Source organism: Diuraphis noxia, unplaced genomic scaffold, assembly GCF_037042655.1.
Source record: "Diuraphis noxia isolate RWA-SAM2 unplaced genomic scaffold, SU_Dnox_SAM2 contig0001, whole genome shotgun sequence".
NCBI classification, from domain to species: Eukaryota; Metazoa; Arthropoda; class Insecta; order Hemiptera; family Aphididae; genus Diuraphis; species Diuraphis noxia.
Window position 1 is genome coordinate 11956944 of NW_028301711.1, and position 21190 is coordinate 11978133.

The 21190-nt window shown below is 29.8% G+C and overlaps 1 protein-coding gene and 1 pseudogene across 1 annotated transcript; one reads left to right on the forward strand and one right to left on the reverse strand.

Annotated features, from left to right (window-relative positions):
* Positions 1–633: 633 nt before the first annotated feature.
* On the forward strand, positions 634–1156 carry LOC149059671 (uncharacterized; annotated as a pseudogene).
* An 867-nt stretch (positions 1157–2023) lies between these two features.
* LOC149059672 (uncharacterized) lies at positions 2024–3289 on the reverse strand. The gene has a single exon (XM_089225414.1). The coding sequence runs from the start codon at positions 3287–3289 to the stop codon at positions 2024–2026; it is 1266 nt and encodes a 421-aa protein (XP_089081540.1).
* Positions 3290–21190: the final 17901 nt, after the last annotated feature.

Below are 21190 nucleotides of genomic sequence, written 5' to 3' on the forward strand. Positions count from 1 at the left end.
CATTGTAAATCGTCACCGTATATAACATTTGATTTTAGCATTTTTGATACATTGATTTGAAATTTTGATAATCGAATTTCTGTGTTATATAGATTAAATGGATCCATGATGTAATACTCTTTGGTTTTGAAATTTAAAACAATTACTATCCAGTGATTATTATTAACTAACCATAGTAGAATAACTGTACTGTCCTGAGTAAAAGTAGTTTTATAATGCTGTTCACCAATTTCTCTTTTTTCAAACAGACGTCTGACATGGTTGACTGATAAAACCTGGATATTCATTGAGCCTAGCTTAAAAGCAAATGACATCAAGCAGATATCTATAACAAAGTTAGTCAACCAATTTTCCCCAGATAATGAATCAAAATCTTGAAAGTACAGGTCGTCCAAAACGTCCATCGTATGTCTGGAACTAGGTAATATGTACCCATAACTTCCTACTATATAATCTGTCTGGAATATATCGTTTGGCATTCATTTATAATATGCCAAATCTTTAGGAAGCATATTTTTATATAAATCTATAGATTGCACTGATTGTCTAAACGGAGATTTATGACTGCCAGGTGTCGAGACAGATTTCATTAAGCAATTATCATTGATTTGCTTACTCAAGTCATGTATATCCATGTCATTGTTAATAGGCTCAACAACATTAAACCTAGTCTCATTGTCACATTTTGTAACCACAATATTTTCAATACCATCAACCGCAATGGGCAAAATATTTTCATCTGCTGTAGCAGTCGAATACTTTGGGATTTTTAATGACAGGGCTTTGAAAGGACGATACTGGGTGTGTTGGAGATGTCTGTGCTATTTCTCTTTTTTCCCCCAACTTTCTATTGCCTCTAAATGGTTATGGCTAGAAATGTCCAAGATTTTTCTTTTGGTAATTATCTGCCTTGACTTATTCTCAAAATCAAGTGCACGCGTACAAGTTTTTTTTCTAATATTATACTTTATTTGTTTGTGAGCATTTAACACACGCTCTCTCATAACTTTTAGAAAACGACCGCATTTCCACCTTCGGTCGCCATCAAGTATGGCAACTTTTACCGTTTTAAACCAAGACTCAACGGAGCATTACTCTGGCGGATTTCAATTCCATTGTTGACTTTATTATTCATAACAGGTGTCCACAATGCTAAGAAAGGTACACACTTGACTATGAATTCGTGTAAATATAATTCATCATAATATTCATTAATATAATTATATCATCACTATTTACAGCACAATTTAAGACTTCGGTTTTAACATGTTCTTTTATAGACTGAAATCTACAGTACATCATGGAATTACTCGTGTCGGACTCGCATAGAAATTTATTTATCTCTTCTGAATAATCTTTGCCCTCGTCGTTTGATTCATTCGAATCGTTGGTGGTTAATATTACACTTGTCTCTCATCATACTAATGGCATTTTTGGTTTCTCCTGTACTACACGGAGACAACAATATTAATGAAAATATTTTGAATCAATTTTCAATATCATCCAAACTCTTTGCGTTAAACAGTAAACATATCCAATCAATAACATTACCGTAACACGGGGTAACTTTGCGCCATTTTAGCACTTTTTTCAACTTAAGGGCAAAATTGAACGAGGTTGCGAGTAAAAAAAAATAATACCTAACAATTTTCACGTAAAGGTGTGGATGCAGACATCTCTTCTGCAAAATCGAATTTTTAATTTTAAAATTTTTTTGAAAAAATGGGCCAAAGTTACCAGGCAACGGGGTAACTTTAACCCACCTCTAAAATTCCTATAGTTTTCACCATATATCTGCATTGGGCCAAAGTTAGTCTATGCTAGGTTAATTAGCTACTACCTTATAAGTAAATACGTGTATTTTGATGGTAAAATAAGCTAAAATAACAAATAAAAACAACTTTTAGAAAAAAGAAACTGTTTATTTCATTAGAAATTTATACTTACATTATTATTTGAATTATTATTAAAAAAATCTTTTCTGATCACGTAAAACAGTTATGCAAATTAAAAATTTATGATTTCAAATAAAATCATCGAGGTCTGGAACGCGGAAAAAATTACGTTTACATAATATAGGTGGTTCGATTTTGCCAATTACGTCGCTCCACTCGTAATCAATGCAGTCTTGTTTTGTCGGCCACCGCCAGCTTTTTGACCTCTTTTCCATACAATCCACTTTTGCGCCTTTTTCACTTATCGCAGTAATCCGACCCGGAAACTTGTTGCCATCAAACATGACTATAACAAAATCACCAACGATGTAAGAAGCTTGATCAGGTTCGACTTCAGGTTCGCTGGCTTGAGCTTCGTCGGCTTGATCTTCGTTGGCATGAGCTTCGTCGACATGTAAGTTATCTACATACTCGCTATCGTCAGATCCGTATACTTCACTGCCACTATCTAACTTTTTTTTTCGCGGTTTGCCAGGTCCACCTATGAAGTCTTGTCGTTCTTTCTGAAGACGATCTAAAAATGCCTGTCCCACCAAATCTTCATCAAATGTATTATTTTTATTTTCGGCCAATCGATCAAGGAGTTTTTGTCTATTTAATGGGTAGATCCCCGCTTTCGCAAATCCTGATTTTAAGTTCTGTGTTTTATTCAAATCAATTTTTTCCATCAACTTGTTGAGAAGCCTGGGAAACACGTCTTTTGGTAAAGATGAGTAGCAAGAACCATTTTTTGTCTTTTTCCAGTCTCTCAACAGTTCCCTCCAAGCCCCCTTCATTGGCCGGAAAAAAGCTATGTCCAGTGGTTGGGATATGTGTGTTGTATTAGGAGGTAAACAGATGAACTTAATATCGTGTTCATCACATAACCTCAACACACGTTCGTTGATGTGAGACGCCAAATTATCACCTATCAACGCTGAAGGTCCGCCACCTTCTACTTCCTTCAAGAAAACACTCTCGAACCAGTTTTCAAAGGTAACGGAGTCGAACCAACCACTTTTGGTTCTGTTGTACCGGGTTCGAGGTGGACCACCTTCTGTCCACGTAGTCCACAATGATTCCGCTTTATAAACCACATAAGTGGGAATCACCTGACCCTCCGCATTGCCACAAAACATCAAGGAAATGGCGCTTTTGCTAGAATTACAAATATTCTCAACATACTTTGAACATACTTTATTTTTTATAGTTGATCGAGGTATTTTATAGTGGTCTGAAGCTGCACGTTGGAACATTAAATTTAATCTAATGGCCCTTAAGCACATTTGTAAAGTAGCATCACTATAATTCTGACACATCCTGGTACCGGGTTTACGTATAATCTTCCGCGGCATGGTGGTCTATTAAGCAAAAAGGACGAAACAGATGAGATACTATACCAGTTAAGTACCTAGAGGGACTATTTAAAACATGGAAATAGCATTATTATGTAAAAAAAAGGAAAATAAACGAAAATGTTCGACTCAGATTGTAGCTATCGGGAAACATTGGCCCAGGGCCAAAGTTACACCGACCTCAAAATTGAGTTTTAACCAACCCAAAAAAAAATTTTTTTTACAATTGTTGATAAATACTTTATAGCGGTTATATATGTGAGACAATATGCTTACTTACCGAGTACTACGTCGATTGAATCATACAAAATCAGATAAAAGTTATACAAGCACACTGTTTCGGAACAAAAAAATTGAAAACAAACAAAATAGTTATTTATAGCAAGACAAATGATAGCGGAAAAAACTGTTATCATATTCGGTTACCAATGTTGTTATCTATCGAAAACAACCACAACATTCTGATAATAGTCACATGTCTTATCACAACAAACAGAATGGTTTACAAATTCCGAAGTGGGACAAAGTTACCCCGGTGGACCAAAGTTACCCCGTGTTACTTTCGTTTTTTCAACACTCTTACTGTTGTTTGTCTCAGATTGAAAAAATATGTATAGACATGGTTTACTATGATTTTTGTATAATGATTCGCACATATGTTTATGATCGTGACATTAGACCCGTTATTGTTTTCAACCAATGCTCTGTAACACCAGTTAAGATAATCGAATATGGAGGTAAAACCATTCATTTGTGCATAACTGAAATCCGTCACTATGTTTGTGAATACGGGCCAAGTCAGTTTGTGTTTCAAAACAAATGCTTTAAAAGCATTCAACCATTGTGAAATTGCAACTATGTCGTGTGCTGAACTAATCATCTCAACAACGGGACACGTGACACTAGAGTTCCTGGGTAAAGGGACATTCACAACTAGAACATAGTAAAGAACTCTTTTGCTGTTCTTGTCAATTTTCCTTACCAATGTACCAGTTGCATCCAAATAACCAGTTACTGAATTTTGACTTTTAATCAGTTTTCTTAGTATGTCTAACTGTTCTTTACTATAGCAATGCACTGAAGGTATACCGACATGCTGTACAAAATTGTTTTCTTTATCGTTACACATCAATAAAATATCATGAAAATCGTCTTTATCATAATCATCAGCAGTCAAGGCCTCTGATCTGATTTTTCTGACATCATCTGATTTAATGCCTTGCAAATTGCCACAATTCAACTGAGTGGGTGATGCCGAGTCAATAGTGTCTGACCTGAAGGAAAACGCTTTAGTTTTTTTTTTAGTGCTTCTTTGCTCAAGTCACGCTGAAACCCTTTTACGTGATTTGTGAGACCAGTGTCATCTGGATTGTGATGATAATTCAAACCAGAACTATACACATCCGCCACTAACACTCCGTTTGCGGGCTGAACTTTAATCCTAAAAGTTTTACACCCCTCATGGCTACAATACATGTACACGTTGCAGTGATTTTTAAAATATCTGACCATTTTAGCATTAACAACGCATGTATTGTTCACAGTTCTTATGCGCTTCCTAAACATAATAGGATACTTAGTCTTGTCCAAACAGGTTTCACCTCTGAAATTTGTATAATTCATAAGAGACCATTCTTCAAATGAAAATTTAAAAGATCCTTCAAAACACTTAAAATCATGGTTGTCATATTGTTTTGGAAATTGATTTTTTGTTTCCAAAGGTAGAACAACACCAGACTTTACAGGCGTTTTCTTATAGAAGGCATTCCTGAGGGGGCTTGGAACATGTTTTTTGTTAGTTATTTTACTCGGGGTAACAAAAACAGATTCATCGGTTATGTTTTCTGGTAGAATTGGAGTACTACTAGGTATTAGTGGATCTCTTTTAGTCTGAATGAAATCAATTTCTGGCGATCCATTTGTATATTGCAATGAAACATTGTTAATTTGTAGAAGTTCAGACTCTGTGTGCACAGAGTAAGAAATACAATTTTCAAAAGTATCGTTATCATTACCAGAATTTTCATAAAAACAAAAACTATTGGAATCAATTTTTTCTGTGTTATCCATCGGTAGACACGAAGGCAGATTGAGGTTCTTTATACATTGTTTGTACACTTTATAACAATTGACTCTATTTGCAGTGACTTTAATGTGTTTACATATGTCAGATAGAATTTTATTATTGTAATTTACGAAATCGTCAGACTTGTAATTACAATGTTCAATATAGTTTATTATTGCACTATTATTCATTTTTGATGTATTAACTACATTATCACATTTCATAGTTTCAATACACTTACGAAGAGATGAAGTTTTTCTGTTAAAAGCATTTATTATTGATTTTTTCAACTTGTGATCAATATTTTTCTTAAATACAATATTGCAAATATTACTTACACAACTGTCAGAAACTGAGACATTCCCAAAATTCAATTTTGGATATTCAGTAACTGAATTTTAAAATTGAATTTGAGATTGAATCAATAAGTTGGTTCTGTCGTTGCCAAGTAATAAAAGATGTCATATGTTTTCAACTGGCATATACACGACTACACGAGTGCGGAGTGACACGACTACACGAGTATACGAATATACGATTGCATTATAATAGCGTCAATAGCGATATACGTATACCTACTGCTTGTCGACCTGCTATTATACTATTATACCTACTATTAGTACAATAGTACTTATATAGCTAGTAGTTACTATTAAAGTATTATTACTTATTACCTATTTACCTATCTATTCTTTATACTTACCATTATTGTACTATGATGATATTTAAATATAAATATCACTGATCACTTATTATTACCCACCCACCCACCCACCTGACCCACCCAAAAATAGTTCTGGGGAATTTTCCCCAGTTCATACCCGTGTTCGGCGCCACTGATTCAGTTATTATATAAAGAGCTACCTCATTTAATTTATCTTTTAAACTCATTTTTAAACTTAATTGTTTACCTTCTGTGTCTGAAATAGTAATTCGTCGACACTTTTGTAGGAAACTTGTGTATGTCTGAAATAATTCAACGACACTATTGTATGCCTGAGATAGTAATTCAACGAAACTATTGTATGCCTGAAATAGTAATTCAACGACACTTTGGTGTGCCTGAAATAGTAATTCAACGACACTTTTATATGCCTGAAATAGTAATTCAGCGACAATTTTGTATGTCTGAGATTGTAATTCAACGACAATATTGTATGCCTGAAATAGTAATTTAACGTCACTTTAGTATGCCTGAAGAGTAATTCAACGACACTTTTGTATATCTTAGCCGTCTAAGTATTATCAATTATGTTATATCATTACCATAGCCAAAGGCATACGTTTTTATATTATTAATTAGTATTCTCTCCAGCGTTGTCGCAAATAAAGCTCGTACGTGCGCAAATCGTCGTCGGCAGTTTCTACAATAAAAATTGTATTTTGTGAGCGCGAATCGCCACTGTTTTTTATACTTAGGTGTATTCTATGTGTGCGCAAATCGCCACATCCTTTTATATATATTGTATTCGTGCAGGCGCTAATCGCCACTGTCAGTATTATATTTGCATTTTTTGCAAATCGTTTGCGCTAATCAACGCGATTTGTTTGTATTATATTAAATTATTATATTGGTGCAGGCGCGAATCACCTTATTGTTTTTATATTTGTGTGCGCTGATCGCCACATTTTTATTATTATATATTGTATATACGGCGCGAATCGCCGTAATTTTATTTTGTTATTATTTTATATAGGCGCTAATCGCCGCATTTTATTATTTTGTTTATTGTGTGTGTAAAAATTGTACATTATTATTTAGCATAGGTAGCAGCTGGCCAGTCTACGCTCCACAAATTGTGAGTTTTTATTTATTTATTTATTTATTATTATTTATATTTTTACCTATTATCTTATTATTGCCTATTGGTGTTATTATTTTATTATCGGCTGTGCCAAACCGGCAATTTAATTTATTATATATTTATATTGTTGAGCCACAAGGGCTATATTATTAGTATATTCTACATTTTTACCTGTTGGGCCAAAAGGGCCGTAGTATCATTATTACCGTTTATTACATATTTATCAGCATTTAAATTGAGTTACTATTTTTTACTTAGAGTTACCTATCTCCTTTATCAGTTGAGAACACACACACACAAATATACACATCTACACACACCACCACACACTAGCACTCTCTGGTCTTGCTCGGCGACCCCGTCCACTTCCCTTGAGTCGCTATATACACGTATACACATTTACACAGGTCGATCGGTGTGTGCGTGCGCTACGAAGTAGTTGGGTAACCGGGCGCGCGTATTATTATCTTACGCTCCCGGCCCGTACAACATGATCATTTTAAATTTAAAAAAAAAAGTATTACTTGTTATAAAATTATGTTATTAAAAAACGAACTTTAATTTTAAAATTAATCTTTAGTTTCTTCATAATTATTTTTAGTAGAACAATTATTATATTCTATGATGCCTGTAGCCTGTGCTGACGATTGTCACTTACGAAATATTGAATATTCAAACAATAAATATTACACATGTATCATTTTCATAATTAAATTAAATTAAGTCTAAAAGGATACAACAATACTGAGTTCAATAATAAATGCAATAATCCAATCTTGTGTACAACAGTAAATGTAAACTGCATGCCACCTGAAAATGGTTGGGAAAATAAATACAATGGGAAGTACAAGAGAAAATTGTATTTTCTTATCGTGTCATGAAATCTAGTCAACCAACAGCTTGCGAGCTGAAACACTAAAAACATGAACACTCCTTCAATGATAGAACTGTGACTGGATGTTTCATACTTATAAATAATAAACTGCATATAAATGTTTTTGTCATTACTTATAGTATTTAATAGTATACTATTTTATATATATTAATAATATACAGCTACAATATTGTGTAAATATATAGCTATAATGTTTGTGAAAATATATATATATATTTATAAAATATTGTGGAAACGTTTTATGTCCTGCCAAAAAATATTTTTAAACATTCTGACAATCTAAATAAAATATTTTAATGTTCGCAAAAAATATTTACACAATATTTTGAAAATATAATTTTGCTGTGTGAGTAACGAATACTCAATTAAAAAGACATTTTTTTTTTACCCATTTATTGAATGAAATATTTCAAATATAAACCATTATAGTATGTATGAATATGACTTAAGTATGTATTAAGTTAATACTGAGGTCACTTAAGACCCAGAATTTGAATAATCAATTGCATTAACTATTTGAATAATATATACATTTTCAAAATTAATATCTTATAATTTTTTTTTTTATATCAAGAGAATCTCAAATACATTTAATAATTAATATTGAAAACTTAAATACTTAGAACTTTAATACAATACTACCTTACATATAGAAACAGTTTCAGTTATTCTAAAACGTATTAAAAACTATTTCTCATTATGAAAATTATTTCTTTACCTATATGTTTTTACAGTTATACAAACAAGTAACAACTTCTTCGATATATGTCATAATTTGATACATATTATTATTTATTATATATTTTACTTACAAAAATAAATAATCGTATAAACTCCAAATGTCCATCCATCTTTTTAATGTACCTAGAATATTTCTAATACATAGGTAGATATCCTGTAAAATATTGGGTACAGTGGCGTGGCGTGGGTTGTGAGAGAGTGTAAGCAGTGGTACATATTATAATTACCCCCCCCCCCCCCACACCACCACACACTGATACCCCGATAAATTAATTTAGTTACATATTTTAGAATTTTATTTTTTTTTTTTAAAACTTCTAACAAATATTAATAACATTTATTTATATATCAAATCGATTTAAAAAACAAAAAAAAACTTCTAATAAATAATAATAACATTTATTTATAAATCAAATCGATTCTTCTTGTTTTTTTTCGTGAAATAGTCGATTACATCATCATAAAATGAACTTTGATTTTGAAGTGTAGTCAACAATCGTTTCTCAATTGTTAAAAGAGACAGATCTGAAAGTCTATTTTGTGACTGGGAGTTTCTGAGATGCGTCTTTATTCTTTTCAAACAGGAATGTGTTATGGCTATGTATAATATAAACTTTGCCCCCCCCCCTGTGAAAATGTCTGCGGGCGCCCTTGCCGCCTGCACTTGTTGCTGGAATGGTTACAATCAATGATGCTAATTTTGTAACTTGTGGTAAGCTATCTGATAAGTCAGTAGATTTGAGATATATCCAAAGCTCATGAATGTTTGCTTTATGAAATTCAGTAGATGAGTATATAATAGAAAGTTCACTTCGTAGAATTGCAAAATCAAAATGTTCACCATATTTATCTTTTAACGAGTCCATTGCGTTTGTAGGAAATTTATTGACATACTGTTCAAATTTTAAAAAATCTAATAAAGAAAAAAAAGTCAGTTGAGTTATCTCTGAAAATCTTTCATTCGTTTTTAAAATTAATACGTCGATGATTTCAATATAGAGTCTTCGGTAATTTGTTTTTCTATCTACAGATACTTCAGTCACCCTTTGCCTTTTTGATCTTAACGGTAAATCTGTATGATACTGTTCTAATTTCAACCAAATTCGATCAAAATCATTTTTCATATTTTTTATATGATTTAAAAAATCAAATATTTTTCTATTACAATAAGTCACATCAAATATTTTTGTTTGTATTATATTAAAAAGTATTGTTGCTTGAGGTAAAATATTTCCAAATATTAAAAGAAAAAAATTGAAGTCAAAATCTTGAATTGTTTGACAAAATCCTTTAGCGCACAATAACGTTTCACTATCCCATTTCTCGCCATTTTCTACGATCGAAATCATGAGATTTAAAACTTCTTCTTTGTACTCAGTCATCATTTCAATAAGTCTACTATTATAATTCCATCGTGTTGGAGCCACAGACGGAAATCTTTTTTTGACTTCTTGATCAAGGGCATGAATTCTTTTTGTTGATTTTGAAAAAAATGATGAAAGTCCAGAGAGTGTGGTGAAAAATATTTTGCATTCTTTTATATAATCGACAGATTGTTTTAATATAAATTTAGTTTATGAGCATAACAATGTACAAAAATCGCGTTTTTACATTTTGAGCGAACTAATGTCTGTAACCCGTTATAATCCTGACATGACGGCAGCCCCGTCATAAGTCTGTGCAACTAATTTATCTATGCATTTATGTTCATATAATAAACGAAAAACATGTTCAGCTAAACACTTAGCAGAGCGATCATGACTGACATCTACAAATCCCAAAAATCTTTCTTCTACTCCTTCATTAGTCACATATCGTAAGATTGTAGATAACTGAGATTTGGACATCATATCTGTTGTTTCATCCATAAACACAACAAATTTTATGATTTTTCAACTTCAAAATTAATTGCAAATTTGCGCGTTTTCGACAGATTTCGTAAAAATTTGAACTATAAACGATTATAAAAAAAAGTTGTGCCTATGTATTCTTATAATTTTTTTATCACAATAAGAATAACTTATGAGGATCTTTGTATTACATTTTCAAGTATTTAGGTAGGGCCAAAAAAATTTTATCGACACTTCAAACATTTTTTTTAAGAAAAATTGAAAATTTCAGTTGTCTATAAATATCTCAAAAAAAGTCAAAATATTTTGAAAATTAAACTGTATATAGATAACACTAACATAAACATTTGGTAAAAATTTCAAGTATTTACAGTGATTAGTTTTTGAATTACAACCATAAAGAAATCGATTTGGTTGAAAACTGGTTTTGCGTAAAAACTCCCGTTTTTCCGTCATTTTTTTGTTTTTGTTTTTCTCGATTTTTTTGAAAACTGTTGGAAAATGTTTACTTTTCACCTCTATAATGCACCAAGGATATTCACTTTTACATCAGAAATCACCCCCAAAGTTTGAAATTGAAGCATTATTTCGACTAGTTATGCTGCACACACACACAAAAAAAAAAAAAAAACACACATCATTGTAAAATCAATACATTCATCACTTCGTTCAGAATCTAAAAAGGTACTATTGGGGGGAAAGTAGTACTCGTCTGAAGTAACTTCAATTAAAATTTTATTTTAGGTTTTACTAAAAATATACATATAAGTATAAATCTCTTTATTTGTGACTTTAATACCTACTATTTATTTATTGAAATTTAACTTTATGACTACCTATTTATTTTTCTATCTTGTACCTATTGTAATAAACTATTAATGTTTTTACATTTTAGTTGAATGACAATGACGATACTGAAGAAATGATTGATGTTGGGACGGAGAGCGTGGTTTCAAAAATTAATAATAGTTCCATAGTTTCTGAAGATTTGGCAATGACAACTAGAGAACCTAGTAATAAAACTATAGTGGTGGAAAAAAACGATCTACTGATGAAACTCAAATTCCGTCAAGAAAAAAATGGTATTGATGGTTTTGAAATGGTTTGTTTTGAAATTTTTTTGACGTTATAGCAAAACGATCTTGAGCAGGTATTGCTTTTCTAAAATTAGTGTCATTTTTCGTGATACTAGGAATTATCATGTTCAGCAATTCATCAAACTGAGACGGTGACATCCTGAAAAAGTTTCTGAAACCTCCATTGCATCTATATTCTAGATTTAATATATCAGAATCATCTGATATTAAATCGGACAAAAGATGACTTGTGGTGTAGATTTCACGACTTTGAAGACTTGGCCGTACCCAGAATTTCCGTGGTTTCGCTTTTTTTTTAAATTTTTTTATTCGCAATAACTATGAACGCGGCGGCAGCCAATAATGCGTCCAGGTCGCACGACATTTTAATGAAAACTAAATAAACTAATACTGATTTATATTTTGTTGCTAGTAAAAAGCCGATTTTATTGGGGACGGGTAGGCCGAGCGGCTAAAGCCGAGCTGCCAGGCCACCCGGCTAAGCCGCGCGGCCTAGCCGCATGCAATGGAGACGCACCTTAACATATGTTGCTATGTGCATTATTGTCTGGAGAGTCTCACGGCTCACGCGATACTTGATTTACGACCGTTTTATTTTTATTGTGCTGTTTTTAAGTTTTTATACTTTTTATAATATTCAGTATTCACTTTTATTCGGTAAGTATACACATTAATTCATGAACTGTACAAATTAATTTTTTTACTAACATGTTCGTTTTTAATTATGTTTTATAGTTTATATTCCATTTATAAATATAATATTATAATAACTGCCACTACAGACCACAACAGGTTTAAAAGATAAATATATCTGCAGCTATATTACAATATTGGATCTTTTGATTGTAAGTATATATAACATTGATACTTTTAATTAAAATAATATAAGTATTTTGTTAAATAACATTAATATTAAATTTAAGTCAATATATATTGTTTATAATACCTGGTGGCTGGTAGTTTATAGCTCTACGTAATTTTTTAGACTTATAACTTTTAAGTATCATAGGTGAAATAAATAAAATATGATTGTCGATTTAATATGTGTATAATAACTGCAGGCCTAGGATTTTATAGCACTAAAACTTACTAAAATATGCGCAATAATAGGTATTTCCTTTAAAATCTTTTTTTTTTCATATATTCAATTTTATTGTTTCGACATAATCTTTGTTTTTACAATTTTTTTTTTATTTATTTAATATAGAGTATGAGAGTATTATAATATAGTGTATAAGATAATTTATAAATTGTTTTAATTTAACAAAAAGTACTTAAATTATTATTATTAATATTATTATTATTATTATTATTTATTATTATTGTTATATATTATTATTTGTTATTATTATTAAGATATATGATACATGTGTTAATTAAGGAGTGGAAGTGACGATAGGAATGGAAATTTATTTATCAGGGATGTTAGAGCAGCTAGGAGGGGGTTTAGGATTAATTTTAGCTTTTAAAATCTTAAAATAAGCGATATATGCATACTATTGCATAATATGCCCTATTGCCCTAAAAACACCATAAATAGCAAAAATTAAAATTTATTCTGTTAGAAAACCAATTAAAAAACATATATTTATAAAAGGTACACTAAAAAAAAATTGAAAAAATTTATACCTATACCTGCCTATTAATTTTTATTTAAATATTAGGTAATATTACTTGAATTTTGTTTATTTATTAAAAAATTAACTAACTCAACTACCTATAAAATAAAAACGCTTTTCGAATAGGTATGGCAAATATTTAAAATTGTCTGGAAATAAGAATACAATTTAAGTAATTATTATTTATTAATTAAATAATATACCTACCTACTGAATTATTTTACTTGAGTTAAACTGAAAGACATAATGTTAATTAAAATAATTGATAACGAACGTTTTCTATTTTTCATAGTTTCGTACAGTATAATATAAATTAGATATTTATAAAAATATGAAATAAAATTTATATCAATACAGCAAATTAATCTAAAATGACACCAAAGCTTAAAAAATAGCAAAGTAAAATTTCATATATGGAGTCTGGTGCACAAAATAAATGTATAGCTTACTCTGCTATTTTTATCGCTGTATCCAATAAAAATTAGCAAATGCTATAAAATCCGAGCCCTGCTAATAAGTTAAAAAAAATAACTGCATGTAATGTTATAATTATTTGTATAGTTTAAATAAACATAATTTATTTTAATACTAGGGCTATGGGTAAAATATTTTAACAATAATTCATATAATTGGTTTCAATTTATTTTAAATTAGTTGAATATGAGTGGTATCAGTTATAGAACTAAGCGTCGAAAGATTCAAAAAGAATTGGATTATTTAGATACTTCTGATTACAATGAAATACCATCTTCTTCAAAAAATTTGGAACAAAAAAATAATTCATTTCTCAAATTGCCAGTTTTGGATGATCATTTGTTAAACAATAAAACCAGCACTTTTGAAGTTCAATGTCCAAATTTGTCAAATTCAGTTGAATATAATACTAATGATAGTACTATTATAGATCCTCCAAATAACTATCAAGATTCTATGCAAGATATAATAAAACAAAAGTTAGGAAAATGGTCAATAGATTTTAATATACCTCAAAATGCAGTCAATGCATTGTTAAAATTATTAAAAAGTGATGCTAATATGACATTTTTACCTAAAGATTGTAGAACGTTACTTAATTCAAGATCTTTCACATTACTAAATATACATGATATGGTACCAGGTAATTATTATCATTTTGGTTTGGCTGCTGGCATTGTAAGATTTTCATCAACATTCCCTCTAGATGACATAATAAGACTTGCTATTGGTATTGATGGTCTGCCATTATCAAAAAGTAGTGCAAGCCAATTTTGGCCAATTTTAGCCTATATTCAGCCATACCATAAATATGTTTTCCCTATTGGTATATATCATGGATATCAAAAACCAAAAGATAGCAATGACTATCTTAAATATTTTATTTCAGAAATCATACAATTGACTACTGAAGGAATAGTAATTAATAATGTTGTAAAAAAAATTTCTATTGAAGTAATCTGTTGTGATTCACCAGCAAAGGCATTTATATTACGCATTAAAGGTCATTCGGGATTTTCTTCTTGCTCTAGATGTAATCAAGAAGGAGAGTTTATTTGTAATCGTGTGTGTTTTCCATATATTGAAAATGGTTGTAATAAACGAACTCATGATGAATACATTTCAATGACAAATGAAGAACATCACACTTCACCTTCAATATCATGTCTTTCTTTAATACCCAACATAAATATTGTAGATCTCTTCTCTATGGATTATATGCATTTGGTTTGTCTGGGTGTAATGCGTAAACTTATTTTTGTGGTCAAGTAAAGGACCAATAAACGTTCGTATTCCAAGTTGGAAGAGTAAACAAATTACCACATCTCTTCTAAGCTTAAAAAAATATATTACTAATGATTTTTCTCGCAAACCAAGACCATTGGAAGATGTTAACCGTTGGAAAGCAACAGAATTTCAACAGTTTCTTTTGTACACAGGAATAATAGTACTTAAGAATGTAATTTCTGAAGATTGCTATCAAAATTTTTTAGCTCTCAATATTTCTATGAGAATTCTTTTGAGTGATAATCATTCAAAATATTTAAACTATGCTCAAGAACTTTTAAAATATTTTATAAAATCATTTGATAAAATTTATGGTACACATTTTATATCTCATAATATTCATGGGTTACAACATTTATGCGATGACTATGTTAAACACGGATCACTTAATAACTGTAGTGCATTCCCATTTGAGAACTATATGAAGAACTTGAAAAAAATGATAAGAAAACACGAAAAACCACTTCAACAAGTTGTACATCGTTATAACGAATCATGCAAATATGATCTTGTAAATAATTATGATAATGCAAATCTATTATCATTTTCTATTAAAGAACCTAACTGTTTTGCTCTCACTAATGAAGGAGAAATAATTAAAATATTGAATATATCAAAGACATCTATAACAGGAAAAGCAAAAGTGTTGTTTAAAAATATTGGTATGATAATTTTAAACTACAACACATTACTTATTATTTTTAACTTGCCAAAACTAAATTTCAGATACTTATTTAAAAGCTCGAGCTTTAGCACATGAAAATTCTGATGTTTCTTCTAATGATATCCTGTATAACAATGATTTACCTAGGACAATTAAGAAGAAATCAATTTTTAAATGTGACAGCTTACAAATATCTAGTCCACCCATTTATGGTGATTCCGATGGTAAAATTCTCAATTTTCAGAATAAAATGGTTTTATGTAGACAAATGTTATATCACACACTCTAAATATATTATCTATGATTTAATTATTGTGTTTATGTTGTTAAATAATCTTAAACAAAATGAACTAAAATGAAGATGCCAATTATGATAAAACTAGCTGCTTGCCAACCAATAAAAATAAAACATCACCACCAATGAGTGATGATGACAATCGTTCTTTATCTTTTGAACATCAACAGACTTCTGGTTCTTCACGCAAAAAGTTAAAGTTTGATCAAGTCAAATCTCTATCATTATCTAATACGCTAGTCGATTCTCCATCATTGTCGCAAGTTCTTTCCAGTAAATCATATAATGATTTTCCATCAACGTCTCATTATAATCCAGCAAATGAATCTCCATCAACACCTCAAACTATATTAAATTCAATCAATAAACATCAAACACTGACTGCTGGGACTCAACTAATAAATGACGAATTGGAAAACAAACTTAATGGTAGATATTGTAGTAATAAATAATAATGTAATGATGTGATAATGTGATACTATGATTATTATATTGTTTGTGTTAGTAGATAGTAGTTAGTTCGTCTTGACGACCCATCGTGTGCGGAGTAGCCCGATGTCGAGTTCTTATTTATATATGTTTCTTTGATATATTTTTATATTTTGTCATACGTTAATTTTTTATTTAAATAAAGGTTTTTGTGCCGCTGTGCAATAATTAATTATATGCAATATTAATTAATTTATCATTAATCCTGACCATGACGCCCCTACAATATATAAATATTTTAAATGTCCTAAGCAAATCAGTTAACTAATTGAATCTTATTTAGTCTTAACTTCAGCTTTAAGAGGAATAGAAAGAAATGTAATTGTAATCAAACACGAAATAAAAAACTGCCACGATCGCTTAGATTCAGTAGTGACAATGCAAGAAACGATACTGGACAAACTAAGTATCCTGCAACCACTTCAAGCGATTGACTATCAATATGATTCAGAAAATGATGGCATAATATTTATTGATAGTGAGGCTCATGAGCGGATAGGCCAATTTTGGCCTACCGGGAAATTTTACAAAGGGGCCCCTCACATGAAAAAAAAGTCACTCGCTTCGCTCACAAGTACATTACTATATCAATTTTATTAAGTACCACATCAAAATAAAGCATAACACATAACCAACAATGTATAACAAAACAATTTTTTACTATTTAATCAAATTTAGTTTTTCATTTTAAAATAATAACATTCTACCAAATACTGGGCTCCTAGCTCCTAATTTATTTATGATGTCTTCGGAATGAATTTTGTTGAGAATATCTTTCTCTACATTCATTAGCAACATACTCTCTAATACATTCTGACCTATTGTATTTCTTAAATAATTTTTTACAAATTTTAATTTCGAAAATGTACGTTCACATTCTACTTGTATAATGGATAAAGTAAGCATAAATTTATATGCAAAGTGGAGGCCACGATATGTATTTGCGTATAAATTATAATTCACCAACACTTCATAACAGCAGGTTACACAATACTTGGTACTGGCACTATGCACACATACTATAATATCATCATCACTCGAGTCCTAGAACAAAACATAAAATAAAATATAACATAATTATTGATGATTTTATTTTTTAATATTTATGTAATAATAAATATAGATTACCATTTTCTGAATCATCACCATCATCAGTAACTTGATTATTTAGTTCATCATACACACAAGCAATGGTTTTTTTCAATTCTCTCCATTTAGATGTAAAGTCAACATATTCATTTCTAAGATCATCGTAAGTTATGTCCGGAATAAAATTTCTGATTTTTTCATATATTTTTATTAAAGCATTTGTTGGAAGTGGTAAATCTGGTTGAAAATTGTTTGGGTCAAGACAAGAAAAATCGGCACATAGTTGTTCATGTTTTTCAAATCTTGATGAAATACTTTCAATAACAGTATCAAATACTTGGTTATAAACATTGATTTCAAATGCCCGTAATGGATCTGTAATAGGATCATCTATTGATTCATAGTCAGTAAATTGTCTTTTTTTATTTCTTACTCTAATATGAGGTAACTCATTTAGAATTTCTAAAGTATTATTCTCCATTTCATCAAATTTTTTATAAGTATATTCAACAAAAGTATTGGCTGCTTCTTTTATACATTGAAATTAGAGGGCAGGGAGGTTTTTTTAAAAATTCGCAAGTACATTTGGGCATATTTTAACAAACCTTCTTTTAAATTTTTTGCCTTGAATCGAGCATCTGGAGTTATACCTAAATTGTTTTCAATTTCATATTATGTAGTTATGAGATCAACATACAATCCATTTTCGGGTTCATTAAATTTTCCAAAAACCTTTGTCAATGCTGCATCTTTGGACCACCATCTTGTTTCGCCCATAGTACATATTTTTTTTTTGGAATTTTTGGTTGTCCATATGTCCATACGTTTATATGACTCACATATTAATACCGCACATCCTTGCAAGATACCAAACAAAGAAATAGATTGGACAATTTTTTTGCTTGTAATATCACTAATAACTAAATTTAATACATGTGCATAATACCATACATGTACTTGTTCAACTGCTGCTTCGCTCATTTTGTGGAAAATCCATTATAAACTCCCTGCATATTTGCAGATCCGTCGGTTGCGTTTCCTATACAGCATTTTGGGTCTAGATTCATATCTTTGAGTACTTTTAAGAGTAACTCAACAAAATCGGAGCCTTTACTTGAGCTACACCTTACCATACCAACTAATCTTTCAAAGACAGATGTACCATTTACATATCTTAATATTATTGAGCATTGATCTGTAACGGATATATCTTGTGTTGTATCGAGTTGTACAGAATATAACTATTACAGCATCTTTCACTTCATTAGAAATTATAAATTTGATATTTTTAGCAATAATTTCAAGAATATAATTAATTGTAGTTTTTGATAAAAAAGTAACTTGACCTCCTCCTTGTTGGGCTCCAGAATTATGACATTTTAAACTTTTTTTTACAACTTTATCTAAATGTGATTTAAGCAAGGAATCATATTTACTAATAAGTAAAGTTATTTCCAAAAAATTGCCATGGTCTAAGGAAGAATCGTCGAGTGAATAAGCAGCCCCATTTGTTTTACCTCTATAACTTAATCCGCGCTTTCCAATTAACTTTAACACATCAATAAGACGAAGTAATACATTTCGATTGTTTTCAACTTGTATTTTTCTTATTGAACCAAGTCCGTGTGTTAAAAGTGAATCCACTGAGGAAAATTGCTTTTTCATCAAATGAGCATCAACATTTAATTTGTGTGTTATTGTTTCTTCGTGATCACTGACTCGCTCATATACATGTTTCCAGATAGAAAATCCTTTGGAAAATGATACAGAACCATCACAATAACAAAGACATATATTGCAAAATAAAGCTTTTTTCTTAACACAATAACATATCCATTTACGATGACCTCCATCCTTACGGTTGTACAATTTTGAAGGTTTGAATGGAATGTTGGTTTTCGGTTGATGAGGATGGAATGACCAAAAGCTTGTAAAATTAATATTTCTAGGTTTTATAAACATATCAGTAGCCTCTGTAAAAAAAAAAAAGTTGTACTTGTTTAAAATTATAGAATTCAAATTTACGTATAACATTTATTATAAACTATTATTATTAGCACTCAGTGTGCTGAAACATTTTAATTTACAATAAAAAAATAAAAATAAATGTAGGTGTATATTATATAGGTACCATTATCAATATTTGAACAGGTTTCAACTATTTCCATGGTATCAACATTTTCAACATTTTCAATTGTATAAACTTGATTTTTTCATTGTCTTGTTTTGAAGCATTGACATCTAGAAAGTAGTTTTAGTTTTTAAAATAGTTTAGGTAAAAAAGTTAACTAGAAATTACCATTATCTCTTTCATTTTCAATAGCAGTACTGTTATATTTTTTCAAATTACTGTCACCTACAGATGATAATTGGAAATTAGATTTATATAATTAAAAATTAGGTATATAATATTATATAGGTACCTACCATTATCAACATTTGAACAGGTTTCAACCTCGGTTTCAACTATTGCCATGGTATCAACATTTTCAATATCTTTAATATATTGTTTTGAAGAATTGACATCTAGAAAGGGAAGTTTTCATTTTTAAAATAGTTTAGGTAAATAAGTATAGAAAAATAACTAGAAATTACCATTATCACTATTCAGATTTTCTCTTTCATTTTCAATTACACTACTGCTACATTTTTTCAAATTATTGTCACCTAAAGATGAAAAGTGGAAAGTATATTTATAAAATTATTCAGTTAAAACATAATATATCTAATGTTTTATATTATTATAATTTTGTTTTTTAATTAAACTAATTCTGAAGTCTTAACATTATTCCAAAATTAAATACAATACAATTAATGCATCAATTTACCTTCTAGCTTAGTATGATTTGAAAAATTGTCTGTTATATTAGCATATAAAAAATGCATAATATATCTATAATATAAATATATTATAACAACATCAATTATCAATTAAGTACATCTTATTATACAAGTGTTTAAGTTAAGTTTTTATACTTCAAATAAAGTTAAAAATTATAAATATAATAGACACATTCAGAACACAAATTGTGTCTTAAATATTTTAAGTACCTATATTTATTTGACAAACCCTACTTATTTTATACTGCTAATTGCTACCTATCAAATGTAATAATGATATTAAGATATCTATACAAAATATAGTGTAATTTTAGTTAATATACAATATAATATATAATATAACCAATGTGAGTACTTACTTGATTTTACAAAATTTAATTTTTTTTGATTAGGGTTTTGACCTTCCTTTCTAAGCAACTCTTTCTCCTTTTTTTTTGTATTCTTATAATTTTTTTATCACAATAAGAATAACTTATGAGGATCTTTGTATTACATTTTCAAGTATTTTGGTAGGGCCAAAAAAATTTTATCGACACTTCAAACATTTTTTTTAAGAAAAATTGAAAATTTCAGTTGTCTATAAATATCTCAAAAAAAGTCAAAATATTTTGAAAATTAAACTGTATATAGATAACACTAACATAAACATTTGGTAAAAATTTCAAGTACTTACAGTGATTAGTTTTTGAA